Raw genomic sequence first — 17275 nt, 5'->3', positions numbered from 1 at the left:
ATCACTCTCCTGGATCATTTGACTATTGCATACCATCAATCACTCTCCTGGATAATTTGACTATTGCATACCATCAATCACTCTCCTGGATCATTTGACTATTGCATACCATCAATCACTCTCCTGGATAATTTGACTATTGCATACCGTCAATCACTCTCCTGGATCATTTGACTATTGCATACCGTCAATTACTCTCCTGGATCATTTGACTATTGCATACCATCAATCACTCTCCTGGATCATTTGACTATTGCATACCGTCAATCACTCTCCTGGATCATTTGACTATTGCATACCATCAATCACTCTCCTGGATCATTTGACTATTGCATACCGTCAATCACTCTCCTGGATCATTTCACTATTGCATACCGTCAATCACTCTCCTGGATCATTTCACTATTGCATACCATCAATCACTCTCCTGGATCATTTGACTATTGCATACCGTCAATCATTCTCCTGGATAATTTGACTATTGCATACCGTCAATCACTTTCCTGGATCATTTCACTATTGCATACCATAAATCACTCTCCTGGATCATTTGACTATTGCATACCGTCAATCACTCTCCAGGATCATTTGACTATTGCATACCGTCAATCACTCTCCTGGATCATTTGACTATTGCATACCATAAATCAGTCTCCTGGATCATTTGACTATTGCATACCGTCAATCACTCTCCTGGATCATTTGACTATTGCATACCATCAATCACTCTCCTGGATCATTTCACTATTGCATACCATCAATCACTCTCCTGGATCATTTGACTATTGCATACCATAAATCACTCTCCTGGATCATTTCACTATTGCATACCATAAATCACTCTCCTGGATAATTTGACTATTGCATACCGTCAATCACTCTCCTGGATCATTTGACTATTGCATACCATCAATCACTCTCCTGGATCATTTGACTATTGCATACCATCAATCACTCTCCTGGATCATTTCACTATTGCATACCATCAATCACTCTCCTGGATCATTTCACTATTGCATACCATCAATCACTCTCCTGGATCATTTCACTATTGCATACCATCAATCACTCTCCTGGAAGTCTTGGCTATTGGATACCTCCGGTCCTCCGCTATTGGATACCTCCGATTGGATACCGTCGATCATGCTCTTGGATCACTTGGCTGCTGGATACCATTACTCCTGCTTCTGGATGCAGTTGATCCCACTCCTAGATACACCATTTTATTGAGTGAACCATGTTGATGATGCCTGACTGTTTGTCTATTTCATTTTTGTGGAGCTTTTGGACATTGTACGACGCTCTTTTGCTTTATCCCTTTGAAGACCACAAGCATCTTGAAAATAATTTTCACATACAAGTCCAATTTTATCATGAGCTTACCTTTAATAATCACGAATATGAATTGAAATTCAAGAATACGCATGACGAAAAATACAAATTTTTCTTATCAACAAAAAAATTTAAAATTATGGAAATGACAAAAGTTGGCTACAATGTTTACAAATGTATAAACCTGAATTAATCTAAAATTGCAGGGGAAATATCGGATATACACAACTTAAAAGTTTAGGGACATGTGTGTCCCCTGGTCCTTCAAGTGTTAATTGGAGCACGTGTTCGTCGCTTGGAAATAATTTGCCATGCTCATCGGACTGGAAGCTCGGGCAGTGCTGCAGTTTCTGAGCAATCAGGAACATGCCATGAGTAGTTTCGTGTAACCAGACCTGCCTTGATTACATGTGTGGTGTAATCAGACCTGCCATGACTACAGTGTGGTCTAATCAGACCTGCCATGACTACAGTGTGGTCTAATCAGACCTGCCATGACTACAGTGTGGTGTAATCAGACATGTCATGCTTACAGTGTGGTCTAATCAGACCTGCCATGACTACAGTGTGGTGTAATCAGCCCTGCCATGACTACAGTGTGGTGTAATCAGTGCTGCCATTACTAGAGTGTGGTGTAATCAGTGCTGCCATTACTAGAGTGTGGTGTAATCAGCCCTGCCATGACTGCAATGTGGTGTAATCAGTGCTGCCATTACTAGAGTGTGGTGTAATCAGTGCTGCCATTACTACAGTGTGGTCTAATCAGACCTGCCATGACTACAGTGTGGTGTAATCAGACCTGCCATGACGACAGTGTGGTGTAATCAGCCCTGCCATGACGACAGTGTGGTGTAATCAGACCTGCCATGACTGCAGTGTGGTGTAATCAGCCCTGCCATGACTGCAATGTGGTGTAATCAGACCTGCCATGACTGACATGTGGTGTAATCAGACCTGCCATGACTGACATGTGGTGTAATCAGACCTGCCATGACTACAGTGTGGTGTAATCAGACCTGCCATGACCGCAATGTGGTGTAATCAGACCTGCCATGACTATAGTGTGGTGTAATCAGACCTGCCATGACTGCAGTGTGGTGTAATCAGACCTGTCATGACTACAGTGTGGTGTGATCAGACCTGCCGTCACTACAGTGTGGTGTAATCAGACCTGCCATTACTACAGTGTGGTGTAATCAGACCTGCCATTACTACAGTGTGGTGTAATCAGACCTGCCATGACTGCAGTGTGGTGTAATCAGACCTGCCATGACTGCAGTGTGGTGCAATCAGACCTGCCAGGACTAAAGTGTGGTGGAATCAGACCTGCCATGACTGCAGTGTGGTGTAATCAGCCCTGCCATGACTACAGTGTGGTGCAATCAGACCTGCCATTCCTTCAGTGTGGTATAATCAGACCTGCCAGGACTACAGTGTGGTGGAATCAGACCTGCCAGGACTACAGTATGGTGTAATCAGACCTGCCATGACTGCAGTGTGGTATAATCAGACCTGCCATGACTACAGTGTGGTGTAATCAGACCTGCCAGGACTACAGTGTGGTGGAATCAGACCTGCCAGGACTACAGTGTGGTGTAATCAGACCTACCAGGACTACAGTGTGGTGCAATCAGACCTGCCATTACTACAGTGTGGTATTATCAGACCTGCCAGGACTACAGTGTGGTGTAATCAGCCCTGCCATGACTACAGTGTGGTGTAATCAGACCTGCCAGGACTACAGTGTGGTGTAATCAGACCTACCAGGACTACAGTGTGGTGTAATCAGCCCTGCCATGACTACAGTGTGGTGTAATCAGACCTGCCATGACTACAGTGTGGTGTAATCAGACCTGCCATTACTACAGTGTGGTATTATCAGACCTGCCAGGACTACAGTGTGGTGTAATCAGCCCTGCCATGACTACAGTGTGGTGTAATCAGACCTGCCAGGACTACAGTGTGGTGTAATCAGACCTACCAGGACTACAGTGTGGTGTAATCAGCCCTGCCATGACTACATTGTGGTGTAATCAGCCCTGCCATGACTACAGTGTGGTGTAATCAGACCTGTCATGACTACAGTGTGTTGTAATCAGACTTGCCATGACCACAGTGTGGTGTAATCAGACCTGTCACGACTACAGTGTGGTGTGATCAGACCTGCCATCACTACAGTGTGGTGTCATCAGACCTGCCATCACTACAGTTTGGTGTAATCAGACCTGCCATTACCACAGTTTGGTGTAATCAGACCTGCCAGGACTACAGTGTGGTGTAATTAGACCTGCCATTACTACAGTTTGGTGTAATCAGACCTGCCATTACTACAGTGTGGTGTAATCAGACCTGCCATTACTACAGTGTGGTGTAATCAGACCTGCCTTGACTACAGTGTGGTGTAATCAGACCTGTCATGACTACAGTGTGGTGTAATCAGTCCTGCCATGACTACAGTGTGGTGTAATCAGATCTGCCAGGACTACAGTGTGGTGTAATCAGACCTGCCATGACTACAGTGTGGTGTAATCAGACCTGCCATTACTACAGTGTAGTGGTGTAATCAGACCTGCCATGACTACAGTGTGGTGTAATCAGACCTGTCATGACTACAGTGTGGTGTAATCAGACCTATCAGGACTACAGTGTGGTGTAATCAGACCTGCCATTACTACAGTGTAGTGGTGTAATCAGACCTGCCATGATTACAGCGTGGTGTATTAGGACCAAGGGGTTTGTGTGTTGAGGTGTAACTCCTTGTTAAGATGAGCTTTTTTGTGGGGTTTTTCCAAAGCAGCTTCCAATATCAAAATTAACAACAACACAAAATATAACAGCATAATATTAATGTTATTACAACACAATATTAATACTAATAATATCCGTCTCCCTAAGGGGTTTTCTCCTTGAACAAACGCCATGTTAACATGTATAAACAGCTTATGTTGTGGCAGTACACCGACCAGAAGTAAAATATCATATTATTGATAACATTTTGAAACAGTCGTTTCTCCTGTTTAATACTAAACTGAAAGGGAGGAACCTCAGGGTGTGTTTAGTTACTAAGCAGCTATCCAGTGCTCGCCAAGCCAGTCGTTCCTCATCAACAGTTATGAATGGAGTGCTCGCTCGAATGCTTAAAACACTTGTTGAGCGCTCTACGAGAAACTTGGCAAACACCCCCAATGTTCTTAAGGCCCTTATGGCCCAAACCTACATCTGCTGTAATCTATCTACCCCAGAGAGGAAAGATCCTTCCTGCCGCTCCCGCAGGCAATGAGTATACTAGTTCATATAACTTGGATTTTCCATTTTTGGGAATTGACATGGTATCTGCCAGGTGTGTACAAAAGCCATCAGATAAGCAAGTAGAGACAAACAATTTATCGCGACAAAATTTATGACAACCACAAAACATAGAACGAACGAATACAAAATTTAACGAGTTATCAACATGCAATATAGTCAACTAATCAGAGCTGGCTCGCTTGACATATCACGTGCCTTCGATATGGTCTGGCACTCCGCTCTGCTCACCAAACTCTCCTCCGAAGGTATCCATGGAAATCTCCACGCATGGCTTGCGGACTTCCTCTCTGGTCGTAGCCAACGTGTGGCCCTGAATGTTTTTTTTCTCATCTCCCCTTCCTGTTCAGGCTGGAGTTCCCCAAGGTAGTGTGCTGGGCACTGTGCTTTTTCTAGTCTTCATCAATGATCTCTCCGACTCTCTCTGGAAAATCCTTTGCTGATGACTCCACTCTCTGCCGCTCCATACCTCATCCCTCAGATAGGGAGTCTGCAACCTCCTCACTCTCTGCAGACCTGGACAAAATCACAGACTGGTCAAACAAGTGGAACATGTCTTTCAATCCTGACAAATCTCACACTCTTACTACGTCTTTCTGAAAAGACTGACTGGATAACCCTCCCATCCACTTTCTCAACAATCCTCTCCAAGAAGTTCTTTCACTAAAGCTTTTGGTTCTCAATATCTGCCATGATCTTTCCTGGGAAAACCACATTTCCAAGTTGGCCTCCGAAGCCAGTCACCGACTGGGCATCCTCCGTCGTGCAAAGTCCTTCCTTGGCACACCTGAGCTCCTCACCCCATACAAGGCTTTCATCCACAGCTTGATGGAGTAATGTTCTCCCCTCTGGGCCTGCCTCTTACCTAGCTCGGCTTCACGCTGTTGAAACCAAAGCTTTCAGAATCATTGGAATCTCCAGCGATGAAGCCAACTCCGAGGGCCTTTCACTCACTGACCGCAGGCAGGTTGATGGTTTTGCTGTCTTCGACTGACTCATCTCCGGCCTTGCTCCTCCAGCTCTCTCTGTGCTCTGTCCCCCAAATATTCCGACAGGTCGCACAAGATCTGCCTGCAACCCTCTTATGGTTAAACTGCCAAAATCAAGACTCTCTATTCACCTTCACTCTTTCATTCCTCTTTTCTCCTGCCTCTGGAACAAACTTCCTCACTCTCTTCAATCCCACTCCTCCCCCCAGGTCGATAAAACAGCTGTTCTCCACCATCTCTTATCTTCCCCCATCCAAAATCTTGATCTTTTCTACCCCCGTTAATTCACCCCAGATCCACGTTTTTGAAATACCGACTTCTTACGTGGAGGTCCTAGCAAAGGCCATGTGTTTTATACCTCCTAGCAAAGGCCTTGTTAGAAATCACCTATTTAGCACATTTACTCTTGCTCAGATAGATCTGGCAGGATAGCCAAGTTACGCACACTCACCTCTTAGCAGTCTAGCCTGGGTTCAAATCCTGACCTAGCTATAAACTGTCATCCCAGTGTTTCACAGGCAGAGCGATTCATCAATGTGTGTGCCGTGTCCCTCGGGTGGACGTTAAACTGGTTATCCCGTCTGTCAAAATTCGTTGGTGGACGTTAAAGATCCCATGGTGTCCTTCGCGAAGAGTAGGTGAGCTATTGAAGAGTAGACCATGGCCAAATTCCAAATTCCTGCCCTAACTAATCAAACGCAAGGTCAGGCCAGTCGGTTTGTGAAAACTCAAGCCAAGCTTCACCAGGCCGACCCCACAAGAAAGGTGGGATAATGGCGGCATTAAAGAAGAAGAGGAGCACTTGTAGAGATGTGTGCATTTCAAGTTAGCCTTCTTGCACTTGCACGATGAACAGGCTTTTGGGCGAGGGTCCTTCACATCGAGATTCCTGGGTTTCTCAAAAGGCATCAATGGCTCATGGGCTGTAGTCGAGATGCTCACTTGAAAGACACTCTTTTTGAGATGTTGGCCAAACGCGTCACGTGTGCGGGTGGGGGGAGGTGGATCTCTCCACATCTCTAGTCCTCTGGCAAAACATCCTAATTCAGACGAGGTCAACTCGGAGCCGTTGGTGATAGAATCGGGAAAATAGCCTGCAGCAAATTGCATCACTATGTCTTTCAACGTTGGTGATGGCTGGAACAGTGGAACAGAGTGCTAGCAACAGTCGCAAATTCTTCCATGAGGGATGTAATTTCGTCCTTCGTCTTACAGCAGTATTGTTTACCTTTGAATTTGAATGAAGAGGTGCTGGTGCTGTCTGAGACGGTGAACATGTGGAAGAGGGTGAACCCAGTGTGAACCATCCCAAGCGACAAATATTGGAGGGCATTGAGATGTACTAGGACATGAGTATCTGCTTCCTCATGCTTGCATGGACCCTTCGGCAGAATACCTTGTTGAATACATTTTAGAATTGAAACATTCAAACATTGAAACATTCATCGCATGACTTGCCCATGACATTTGTACCAGGAAGTGAGTGGATCAATGCTCCACCATTGATAACAATGACTAGTAAAAGTCCAGTGCAACCAGCTTCTCATCCCCAGAAAGGTCGGTAGTTGCACCGGCTTCTCTAATTCTTACCAATAAATCTGACTTAGTACAGAGTTGATGAACCCTTCAGATGACAATGCAGGGGGTATGGGGAAGATTCGTGCTGGAAAATATCCTCCAGATGTCCTCCTTGGCTATCATGAACAACCAACACTTGCCCATACAGCTCCACATGTTGGTTGAAGTGCTGAATTTTCCTTTTCCTGACGGTGTACATGAGGTGTGAGGAGAACTATCCAAGTAGATTAACAGATTCTTTATTCTGCAGAAGAGCGAACCTGTGTAGGAACATCAATAAGAACTGTAACTGGAATAACAGCAACAAAATAGCCCCGATTTGGCTGAGGGTCACATCTTGAGCTTGTAATTCAGACCTCTGCTGATTTGGGGGAACGCCCCTGGGGGCCAGCTGATCCCCTCGGAGGCCCCTTGATCCGAAAACGAAAAATTTAAGACTGGACAATCCTGCGGACCATCGAGTATAAGGGCTGTATTGGGTTCCAGAGCAATCGGTTGGTAAATAAGGGACGAGTCGGGATCCAAAGTTTGTCCTAATATGTCCTAAAATACGAGATGTCCCAATAAAAGGGCTCATTATGACAAACTTGAAGGCACGTCAAACTGGAAGTGGAATTCTGGTGATCAAACAGCAACAATTAAGGTTGAAAATATACCTAAAGGAAGGAAATTATATCGGAACTATAGAACAAGAGAATGCCAGATGTACTCACAAAGAAGTTAATCCATTCGCGGCTGAATATTGCAAAAGGTTGAGGTTGATTACAGAACGATTAGATGCAGCGACACCTATACCATCAAAATTGCAGCTTCTAGGGGGCAATATACAGAGCTGTTAATATAAAAATTACTACCCCTCATCCCAAATGCATGGATACCTCATACGGATCAGTTCAAAAGTTAGAATAGTATCGCGTTGCCTGGCGATTAGGATCACACGGGGACGGATAGCCAAACCAGCCTTAACTCCCAAGGCAACTCCCCAAAATGGCAGTTATTTTTAGCGCGCACGGGAAGGAAGAGATGGGAGATGTTTAACTGAACGGAACACACGGGTTTATTCCGAAACCACAAAACATGCAAACAGAACAAGAAAATTCTACACAAATGATTTAATCAAAATAAAGCGCGGACAGAAATAACTGTTGTGGTAAAACTAATTTCTACTTTGAGGTAACTCACGCGCTGACTCACAAAACGCGACAGGGGAAAGATAATAAAACAAGAAGACGTCATGCGGAGCACGATACTTGCAAAATACGCCCCCCCCCCCCCTCCACAAGCAAAAAATTCCATTGATACAGCAAATTGTCCATTTCATCAAGATTAAAATTGACAATCTTGATCAAAGCTCGGGTCAATAGGAAGAAAAGTGACGTTTTTTCAGATAAAAAGTGATTTTGGAAGTTTGACCTTGAGTTGACCTTTGACCTTTTCACCTAAAAAATAGTATCTTTCCCAATTTAGTGACTCGATATGCAAATGCTGTTCAATTTTCAAGTCAATCGGTTGATAATTGACGGCTTTTTAGATGAAAATTGATGATTTTTAAAATTTGACCTTGAGTTGACCTTTGACCTTTTGACCTCAAAAATAGTATGTTTCCCAATTTAGTGACTTGATATACAAATGCTATTCAATTTTCAAGTCAATCGGATTTAAAATGGCGATTTTAGAAATTTGACCTCCAGATGACCTTTGACCTCAAAATCAATAGGTTTCTCAATTGGGACGACTTATACAACGTGGTGAAGTTTCGTGATGATCGGTTTAGAATTGTGACCTGTCGGCCGGTGACAAACAGACAAACAGACAGACAAACAGACAGAACCACAAACGGAACCGACCAATATACTTGAAAAATCTTCGATTTTGCAAGTAATAAAATGTTCCCTTTTTGTGCCGGCACTTATATATTTGTCTCAAATGGCCCTTTTTAGAGAGAGTGGTGATGATGGCGAGGTTTAGAACTCCCGCGCCTGAGCGCACAAGATGACGACAGACTATGAAAGCCCACGCGTCGAAGGCGCCCAGAGTCGTAGGGCGAGTGGTGAAGACGGCCTTCTTTCGCTCCACCTCTTTGTCCTTGCGACGAACAGCGCGGCCTTCAGCCCACCACAAGCCGAGCAGTCACAAAAATCTCCTCACGCCGGAACAACAAAACCCCTCTCTCAGTGTAAGCATACCGAAGATGCGAGCTTCTTTTCAAGCACACGGGCCAAACATGGCCAAACCTTCTTCTGCAAGCAGAAGACGCGCACTCCTCTTCCTCACTCCCCTGAGCCAATCGCGTCCCTGGGGGCTTGGCCTGCCGGCCTTCCTCTCTGCGCACTGATGCCCTGCCTCTTCTGGGCGGGGCCTTTGCCTTATTAGGTACATTGTGGCGGGTCCAGTTCAGTCGACTCCTGCCTGGCTTTTTGCAGGCAGTTGTTATAATTTAAGAGTCGTCAGCAAATCCGTTAGGGAAAAATTACAGAGGGAAGGCAAGCACTGGGGAAAACTAGCCTTGAACCCTATAGCTAATTAGCTTGCCATCACCCCTCGTATGATGCACAATTAAACAACCATAAGCTACATTCTCTCTACTTAATCTTACTATAATTCACCAAATGTCCGTCCGTCCGTCCGTTCGACGGTACCGCAAAATTCGCTCAACCGATCGCATGATATTTTGGGTGGGTATTCCTGGGAACCCTGGGAGTAAAATAGGCTATATTGTTTTACCAATTTTTCCAAGTTTTCCAATTTTCCAAACACGATGGAATAATATTTACCGATATGAACAGTGATGTGGCTTTTGTTGAAATTCTACAAATACTGTTTATTCTACGTACCAGGAGAGAGTAGATCGACTCCTGACGAACTCTTCCTATATAAACGTGCGGCTCCGAAGTAACACGGCAGCGTGTGTAAAGCGACTGAGAAACAGGTGTAGCGGCCGCTTCCGTGTTACAGATTCGGCGCGCACTCTTCACACATGAACGTGCGACTGAGAAAGACGTGTAGCGGCCGCTTCCGTTTTGCAGAATTCAATCTTTTTTCAAAATGGGCGCCATGTACTGTTTAGATTTTGATGATTTGCATGTGATATGATTCAACGGATGGTTATATGAATCGTTTAAAATAAAAAAAAAGCCTTCAATTTCTGATATTTTGCCTTTTCATTTGTGCTTTCTAATTGAAGCCCCGCCCATGGGGCGGGTACTGTTGCTAGTACATAGAAATTATCCGACAGGTCATGCGATCCATGCTATTTCCTATACAGTTCTACCTCTCCTATGGTATTCTTTTATCTACCCCACCCCTATAAACGTAACAATCGTTTCACGATTTAACCTATGTGTGGTTGGGTACCCCCATGCCTCCCATTGCTCCCATGGGGCAATCAATAGCCACTCGGACCAAAATTGTTCTATATACCCAAACCTTCAAAGTGATACTGAACAGTAAACTTTTTCATGAACTTGAAATGACTGAGTGTCTGGGTGCCTTACTATCCACCAGGCTGAAGTTTACATTTTGTACCCACTGATGGGCCTGATCTGGATTCGGACCTGAAACAAAATCGAATCAGCTTGTCCTTGTTGCCTAACCAACTCATCCACCGAGTTTTGGCATCATCCGTCCACAACTTTCGGAAATATCAGACACACACAGACACACAGACAGATACAGACATACAGATACAGACACACATACAGATACACAGGTACACAGTCAGTTACAGAGAGACACACAGAGGGTGAAATGAAAACATACCTCCGTCCACCGGATGTAACAAAACATAAAAGCATTTATATATATGAATTATGAGGGTGAAGTAAGAATGTGTGACAGGTTTTAAATATCGTAGAGAAAGCGTGAAAATTCAGGAAATCGTGAAGGGAGAATAATGAAAATGTGGGACAATTAATGATTACAACTACAAGTACAAGGGAGTTCTATTCCCAATGAACATGAAGTTTAAAACAAATAAAACACAAACTATTAATCAAAGTCCCAAAAGCAATAATAACAGGCATAAATCAGGCGATCGGTGTGGTGACATCCAAAGATTAATGTTGAAACAGAGGAGTTCGTGTTTGAAGACATTCAAGTGAAGAAAGGAAAGTAACGGGACCAACGCACCGTCTCGCGCCGCCTCGCCATTGTCGCCCCGCCTTCTTTATCCGACCACAAAGCAGCAGCCAATGGGAGCGCGCGACGGAACGCGCATGCGTCATTGTGTCACCACAGAGCTTGCGATTTTATGTCGTTTCTCAAATATATATAAGTACATATATCAAAACGAAGAATGTTGACAATTATTTTACTCCTCCGTGTTTAGCGGTATTTGCAAAACTGAAATCGACGCGTAATATGCGAAAGGGAGAATTTGAGCCAAACTGAAGAAAAGCGCGAATACATTCAGCTCGATACATCAACATCATTGAGAAAAACAATAAAGAACAAAATATAAGCAGAAAAAGGTATAACACGTCACAAGGTTTATTTTTACCTCGAGAAATGGCTGAAAAGTCTCGACAAATGAACTGCTGAATGTCCGATTATATTAATTTCATAGGATCAAACGATCATTTGAAGTGATTCTTCATAATATATTATGATAATACACAGCACGATATGTCAAAGAGTTGTGGACGGATTATGACGAAACTAGGGGGATGAGATGGGTAAGTGAGAAGACGAAGAAGTTTATTCGATTTAGCTTTCGGTACCAATCCACGTCCGGCCGATCAGTGGATACAATGGTTCCCAGGTGTTCGGGGCGGTATTTCGTCACAAATTGAAAGATCGATCTGAAAGACCGAAAGCATAAGCCTCCAGAACCCTCAGCGCTGCTGAGAAAAATTTTGCGCATATTTAGGACGAGTTGATAATTGTGTCCGACGTAAAGAAATTCCATTTGTATTTGTACGGCTGGAATTTTAAGAGTGGACAATTTTTACGGATTCCTGTATATGCCTTAGGCCCCGGTCACACATAGGCGGATATTTTGGCGACTGCCGGCGATCAAGATTTTTCGGCGACTACTGGCGATTTCGGGCGGTCAAATATGGTCAGGCGGCAGTATGGCGACTGCAGGCGGCCACATTGCGACTGCATTGCGACGACGCCCCGAGTGGGATGGCGACTGTTGAAGATCGACGACGACTGCATTGCGGATGCACGACGGCAGCGTAGCGACAGTCTGGCGGCTAGATTACGACCGATGGCGGATCGCGGCGACTGCATTGGGCCCGGATGGCGGTTTACTCCGACGTCCCCAAGGCTGCAATAAGACCGCCGGCGATTGGAGACGATTCACACAACGCTCTTTGCTCGTAGACAGGGTACAGTTTTGTGTATTTGAAGCTGTAGTCATCATGCCTGCTAAACGTAGAAAGTTGGGGAGGCCTGCCAAGGCTCCACAGAGGGATGAGGACACCGTACCAGATCTGCCAGCTGTAGCACCAAAAGAGGTCGTCTTTGACCCAGAGGCCATAGCTGCTGAGGCCTCTGGGTCAAAGGCGGCAGACATCCAGGACGTTGAAGAGGTGGCCCCCGTGACCGAGGTGGCGAAGAAGCCCGCCAAGGATACTGTCATCCTGACAGAGGAACAGGAGTATGACATGGTGGAGTGGTTGTCACAGAACCCCTTGTTCTATGACAAGTCAATGAAGTCCTTCAGGGAGAAGGCCAAGAAGCAGGCCTTGTGGGTGGCGAAGGCCAGCGAGATCGGTCGAAGTGGTAAGTCCATTTTTATGCTTATTTATTCCAATACAGGGTAAGTAGATGTTGGTAAGTATTTAATTTTCCAATCATTAATCAATTCTCAACAATGACTCAACATTGCTTCCATTCTGTTTGAAATACTACATTCACATTGAAGACGACGACAGCTACTTATGTAAATGCCAACATTTTGCCTTTGAACAGTACAGTCCAGTGCATTGTTCTTCATCAATTACACACTTTTATTCTTTACTAACAGGATGCAATTTGTTTTCTTCTCTTTCAGTGGATGATCTCAAACAGTGGCTCAAGTCCCAGCGTACCAAGTTTAGTAAGCTGTCGACACAGGGCAGGTCCGGCGAGGGTGCCAAGGTCCACACCGACCGCGAGAAGTGGACTCTGGAGAGGTTTGCGTTCCTGGGGAAGCATGTGGTGCGGCAAAGTAAGAAGGCTGGTGCTACTGTAAGTAATTTTATTTAAAATTATTCCTCTTCTCTACACAGTACAGTGCGTTAGTACGTTTCTCAGTACAGTACAGTACTGTGTATGTCTGTCAGTACAGTGCAGTACATTTTTTGCCTAACTACAGTACTGATGATCGCCAACAACACACGTTTAGCAATGTGGAAGTCTCATGGAAATAGAGGGATGACAATATTTATATTGTTACTGATCGCGGATTAAGATGTTATTTACCGAGCGGTGGTATTGCCGCGACCGTTACAGGATCCCTGACTCACCCGATTCACCCAGGACTTTGGCCGGATCGCACCGCAGCTGCTCAATGAGGGGAAAAGACTAAAACGACGAATGCAAAGAGGAAAAGGAATAAAACGAATAGACGGACAGAAGAGTAATTGGATTTATTATTTACACAAGCAAAAAGGAGCAATCAAGGTTTATTTACAACACATAAGACGCAGGTGACACAGTGCAAATTTTAGCTTACCTACAGACTTAATTAAATACCCAGGGACAGAACAAACAAAACAAACTCACGTACACAAGAAGGGTGGAAAGGCAGGAGGTGGATGGCTGGAGGGAGAGGAAAGGTCCAAGGGGGTCCTGCAGCTCAACCGGCGCGTTTAGCAGCCGCCGTTCCTTTTCGGCCCTGCTCCAAACCGCCGTTCAGGCCCCCTTTGGCTGTTGGGTGTTCTTGCTGCTGCGGCCTCCGCTGCGTTTCCAGGACTTGTCTGACTCGTTGGTCCACACCCTCAACTCTTTCTTGGTCCCTCACTCTTTTCCACCGACTCCTCACCGCAACCAACGCAACCACTTGACCACCACCTCTACTGACTGACTCTTCACCACTCTCCACTTGACGACCGACTCTCAACCAACTCAGACCAACTCACTACTCACTTCCGTTTGCGCCTTTTATAGCGCCTCCAGCGATTCAGCCGCCGGCGTTTTGGACATGCCCATCGGGGTGCTCACCTCGGCCCTGGTTGGTCGCGCGACCCTCGGGCTCCGCCCTCGATGACGACGGGCGGGTACGCCCCTCCTCCCCTCTATGACGAGGTGGAGTCACGCCCTTCTTCTCCGACCCTGCCTCGTGGTCAATGGCGGTTATTGGAGGGGAGGTGATTGGGAATCGAGGGCTCAGCAATGACGAGAGGGGATGTAATATTGGCAATCGAGGCTCGGCAATGACGAAAGGGGATGTGATAGGAAATGGAGGTTTTTGGGGATGGGAATGAAAGGGGATCTATTCTCTTTCACTGGTGCAATGGAGTACTTCAATTAATGGGAGACACAGCCTTACCCTAGAACACAGAATAAGAGATAACTATCAACAGGGGTATTCTATTACTTGGCTGACGTGTATGCTTGTGGACTAATTATGGGATGCCCTTTCACCTTTACACAGCTCCGGAGGTAGGGGGGCGCAGAATAAACAATAATAATAATAATACAGCACACAATAAAAAAAATACAGTCCTCATCTCCGCAACAATATGTTTATATGTGTCGTATGTTTTATATTAATATGTTTTTCTTCATTATATTGCAGTTGAAGAGGAAGATTGCTGCGTCGCAGCTCCCACCACCTGAGGTCCCATATGCTGTGCCTGTGCCTGCTGCTCCGGTGTCTGCTCCTCTTGCTGACGACGACATCTTGGAGACGATTGTCGAGGATCCCTTGTCTCGGGCTAGCACTCCACTCCAGTCATCGCAGCCCCAGACTACCCCCCAGGCCCCTGCTACCAAGAAGAGGAAGCGTCACAGTGATGACTCCACTGTGACTAGACTGGAGGAGAGGGCTCGCACATCAGCCGAGTTGCAGCAGGAGATCTGGGCCCATCTGCAGGAGGCCGCCATCCCGACATGTCCACGTGTTGCCTGGGGTCGGTGGATCACTACTCTGCTGCCATCGATCCACGAGAGCATCTGGAGCGACTTCATGAGGGACAGTATTAACTTGATGATCAGGTACAGTGATGCCTCGCAGCGCCTTCATCATTAGCCACAGGTGATGGTGCAGCAGCAGATGCCAGCACAGATGCCAGTCACACCACAGCAGATGCCACAGATGTGTTGTCCCACCACAGCAGACCATGATGGCACCTCTACCCCCACCAGCGATCACCGCGATCTACCCTGCTACACCTTTGACGTCACAGCTTGTTTGGGACAGCACCACTCCCACCTTTGGTGCTCCAGTAGCCAGTAGCCCTGCACGTCTTCACCCCTGAGCTCTACCATGAGCTGCTCATACTGCCCTAGAGCTGGTCGTCGCAGGAGCCATGGCCTGACCCAATGTCTTCTCTCCCTCCGTTGTCCTCTTTCGTGATGCTGCTCCTCAGCGTGAGCCAGCAGTAGGTCATTCGCAGCAATATCTTGGTCCAGTGCTGCCAAGTCATTCAGAAGGACCAGCTTCATCCTATGTTCATCATCCATGATAGATGTTGGTAGAGAGACCCTTGGTAGACCTTGACCATAGAACATACTGCAGTGAGCTGAAATGTCCACCCCTATTTATACCTGGCCAGAAAATCGTGGTATGTCGTAATGCAGTCGCCAGGCAGTCATATCTCTGTCACCAATGGCCGTAACTCGGCTGCCACTAGTCCTACTGCTGTCGTCGTCAGTCTCCCATAGCCGCAGGGGAGACGTGACAGTTCTTCTGTAGTCGATATGCAGCCGCAACAGTGTCGGCCCGTAGTCGGGAAGATGCCGCAGGAAGGCCGTATGGCATTCGCATCTCTGCCGTGCTAGCTGGTGGGGCGATGCTGGGGCGATTGCGGAAGACTATGCGCGACTGGGTTGCGGCCGCTTTACGGTCTTATTACGGATACCGACGACAGCATGGCGGTTCCATCACGACAGCATGGCGGATTTTTTTGGAGGACGACTGAGCGCGCCGTTTTTAAACATTAAAAAATATATTTGGCCCCTTTGCGGCTCTTGCCGACTGCAGCAGACCTGGAGAGGATAACCACGACTACAGAAGACCGTCCATTACGGTTTCATTACGATTGTCGGCGGGTGGTGGCGATTTTTTCAGTCGCCAGTAGTCGCCGACAAATCCGCCTATGTGTGACAGGGGCTTTAGTCACATATGATGCTGCCGCCGCACGGTTCTCCGGTCTGCGGTTTGTAGATGGGATTTTTACAAATCGTATGGCTTTGCGGGCTGCGGCAGCAGTGTTCACAAATGTTACGGGGTCCGCACGGCAATCGTAAAAGTCATGAAATCAAAATGCGTGAGGAGACCGCGAGGCGAACCGCGAGGCGCCCTCACGGCGACCGCAAGGCGCCCGCACGGTTGTTGCGGTTGTCACGGTTGCTGTTCGGCCATCGTACGGCAGCACTAAAGTCACTGCACGGCCGCCGTACGATATTTAGAACATCGTACGGCCATTTCACGGAGGCCGCAAGACCTTGCGATACTACATGCGGTGGGGTTGCGGCCTACGGCCTAGCGATTTCGGAAAAAAAGTTTAATGTCAAATTTTAAAAATCGTAAGCCCCTGCGACGAGCAAAAAACCTTGAGATAGCCTCACGGCTACCGTATCTACCATGCGGCCACCGCACGGTTATGGCAATTTTGGGGACTTACGGCCGCCGCCAACACGCCGCAGGCCATTTGTGACCGAGGCAATAGGAAGGAGGGAGGATGACCGAAAGTCGGAAACTGGAATGTTCGGAGATTAACGTCACCAGGGGGTGGGGTGTGCGCATGCACAATAAAGCACTTTGGTGATGGTTTCCCCAAGCCTGCGTCGTGTGCATATTTCCTCAACTCAACAATAATAATGAATTTATTGTCATATATATGCGATACACATACGATGAGAAGTATTTTGACAAGAAGACTGGAATAATTTAATCATAATGGAATACTCAGAAT

At 46.3% G+C, this 17275-nt stretch overlaps 2 protein-coding genes across 2 annotated transcripts in view; one reads left to right on the top strand and one right to left on the bottom strand.

Annotated features, from left to right (window-relative positions):
- Positions 1 to 11370, bottom strand: part of LOC137415565 (uncharacterized) — a 76904-nt gene extending 65534 nt beyond the window's left edge. The window contains exon 1 of the mRNA XM_068101162.2: positions 11334 to 11370. Within this exon, the coding sequence (XP_067957263.2) occupies positions 11334 to 11354 (21 nt within the window). The 5' untranslated portion in view covers positions 11355 to 11370. The remainder of the gene's footprint in view (positions 1 to 11333) is intronic.
- Positions 11371 to 12184: 814 nt separating this feature from the next.
- On the top strand, positions 12185 to 17140 carry LOC137418284 (uncharacterized). Its single transcript, XM_068104301.2, has 3 exons — positions 12185 to 12935; positions 13207 to 13382; positions 14935 to 17140. The coding sequence occupies exons 1-3, from the start codon at positions 12371 to 12373 to the stop codon at positions 15385 to 15387; spliced, it is 1194 nt and encodes a 397-aa protein (XP_067960402.2). The 5' UTR covers positions 12185 to 12370; the 3' UTR covers positions 15388 to 17140.
- Positions 17141 to 17275: the final 135 nt, after the last annotated feature.

This window comes from Myxine glutinosa, chromosome 6, assembly GCF_964187855.1.
Source record: "Myxine glutinosa chromosome 6, kmMyxGlut1.1, whole genome shotgun sequence".
Taxonomy (NCBI): Eukaryota; Metazoa; Chordata; class Myxini; order Myxiniformes; family Myxinidae; genus Myxine; species Myxine glutinosa.
The sequence above is the reverse complement of the archived record's forward strand: the minus strand, read 5'-3'. Positions and strand labels throughout refer to the sequence as shown.

What these genes read in the sequence shown, in the direction of transcription:
- LOC137418284 (XM_068104301.2), top strand. Translation starts at nt 12,371, where the DNA reads ATGCACGACGGCAGCGTAGCGACAGTCTGGCGGCTAGATTACGACCGA. An exon ending in CAGCGAGATCGGTCGAAGTG is followed by an intron (nt 12,936 to 13,206) that starts GTAAGTCCATTT and finishes CTTCTCTTTCAG; the next exon opens with TGGATGATCTCAAACAGTGG. An exon ending in GTAAGAAGGCTGGTGCTACT is followed by an intron (nt 13,383 to 14,934) that starts GTAAGTAATTTT and finishes ATTATATTGCAG; the next exon opens with TTGAAGAGGAAGATTGCTGC.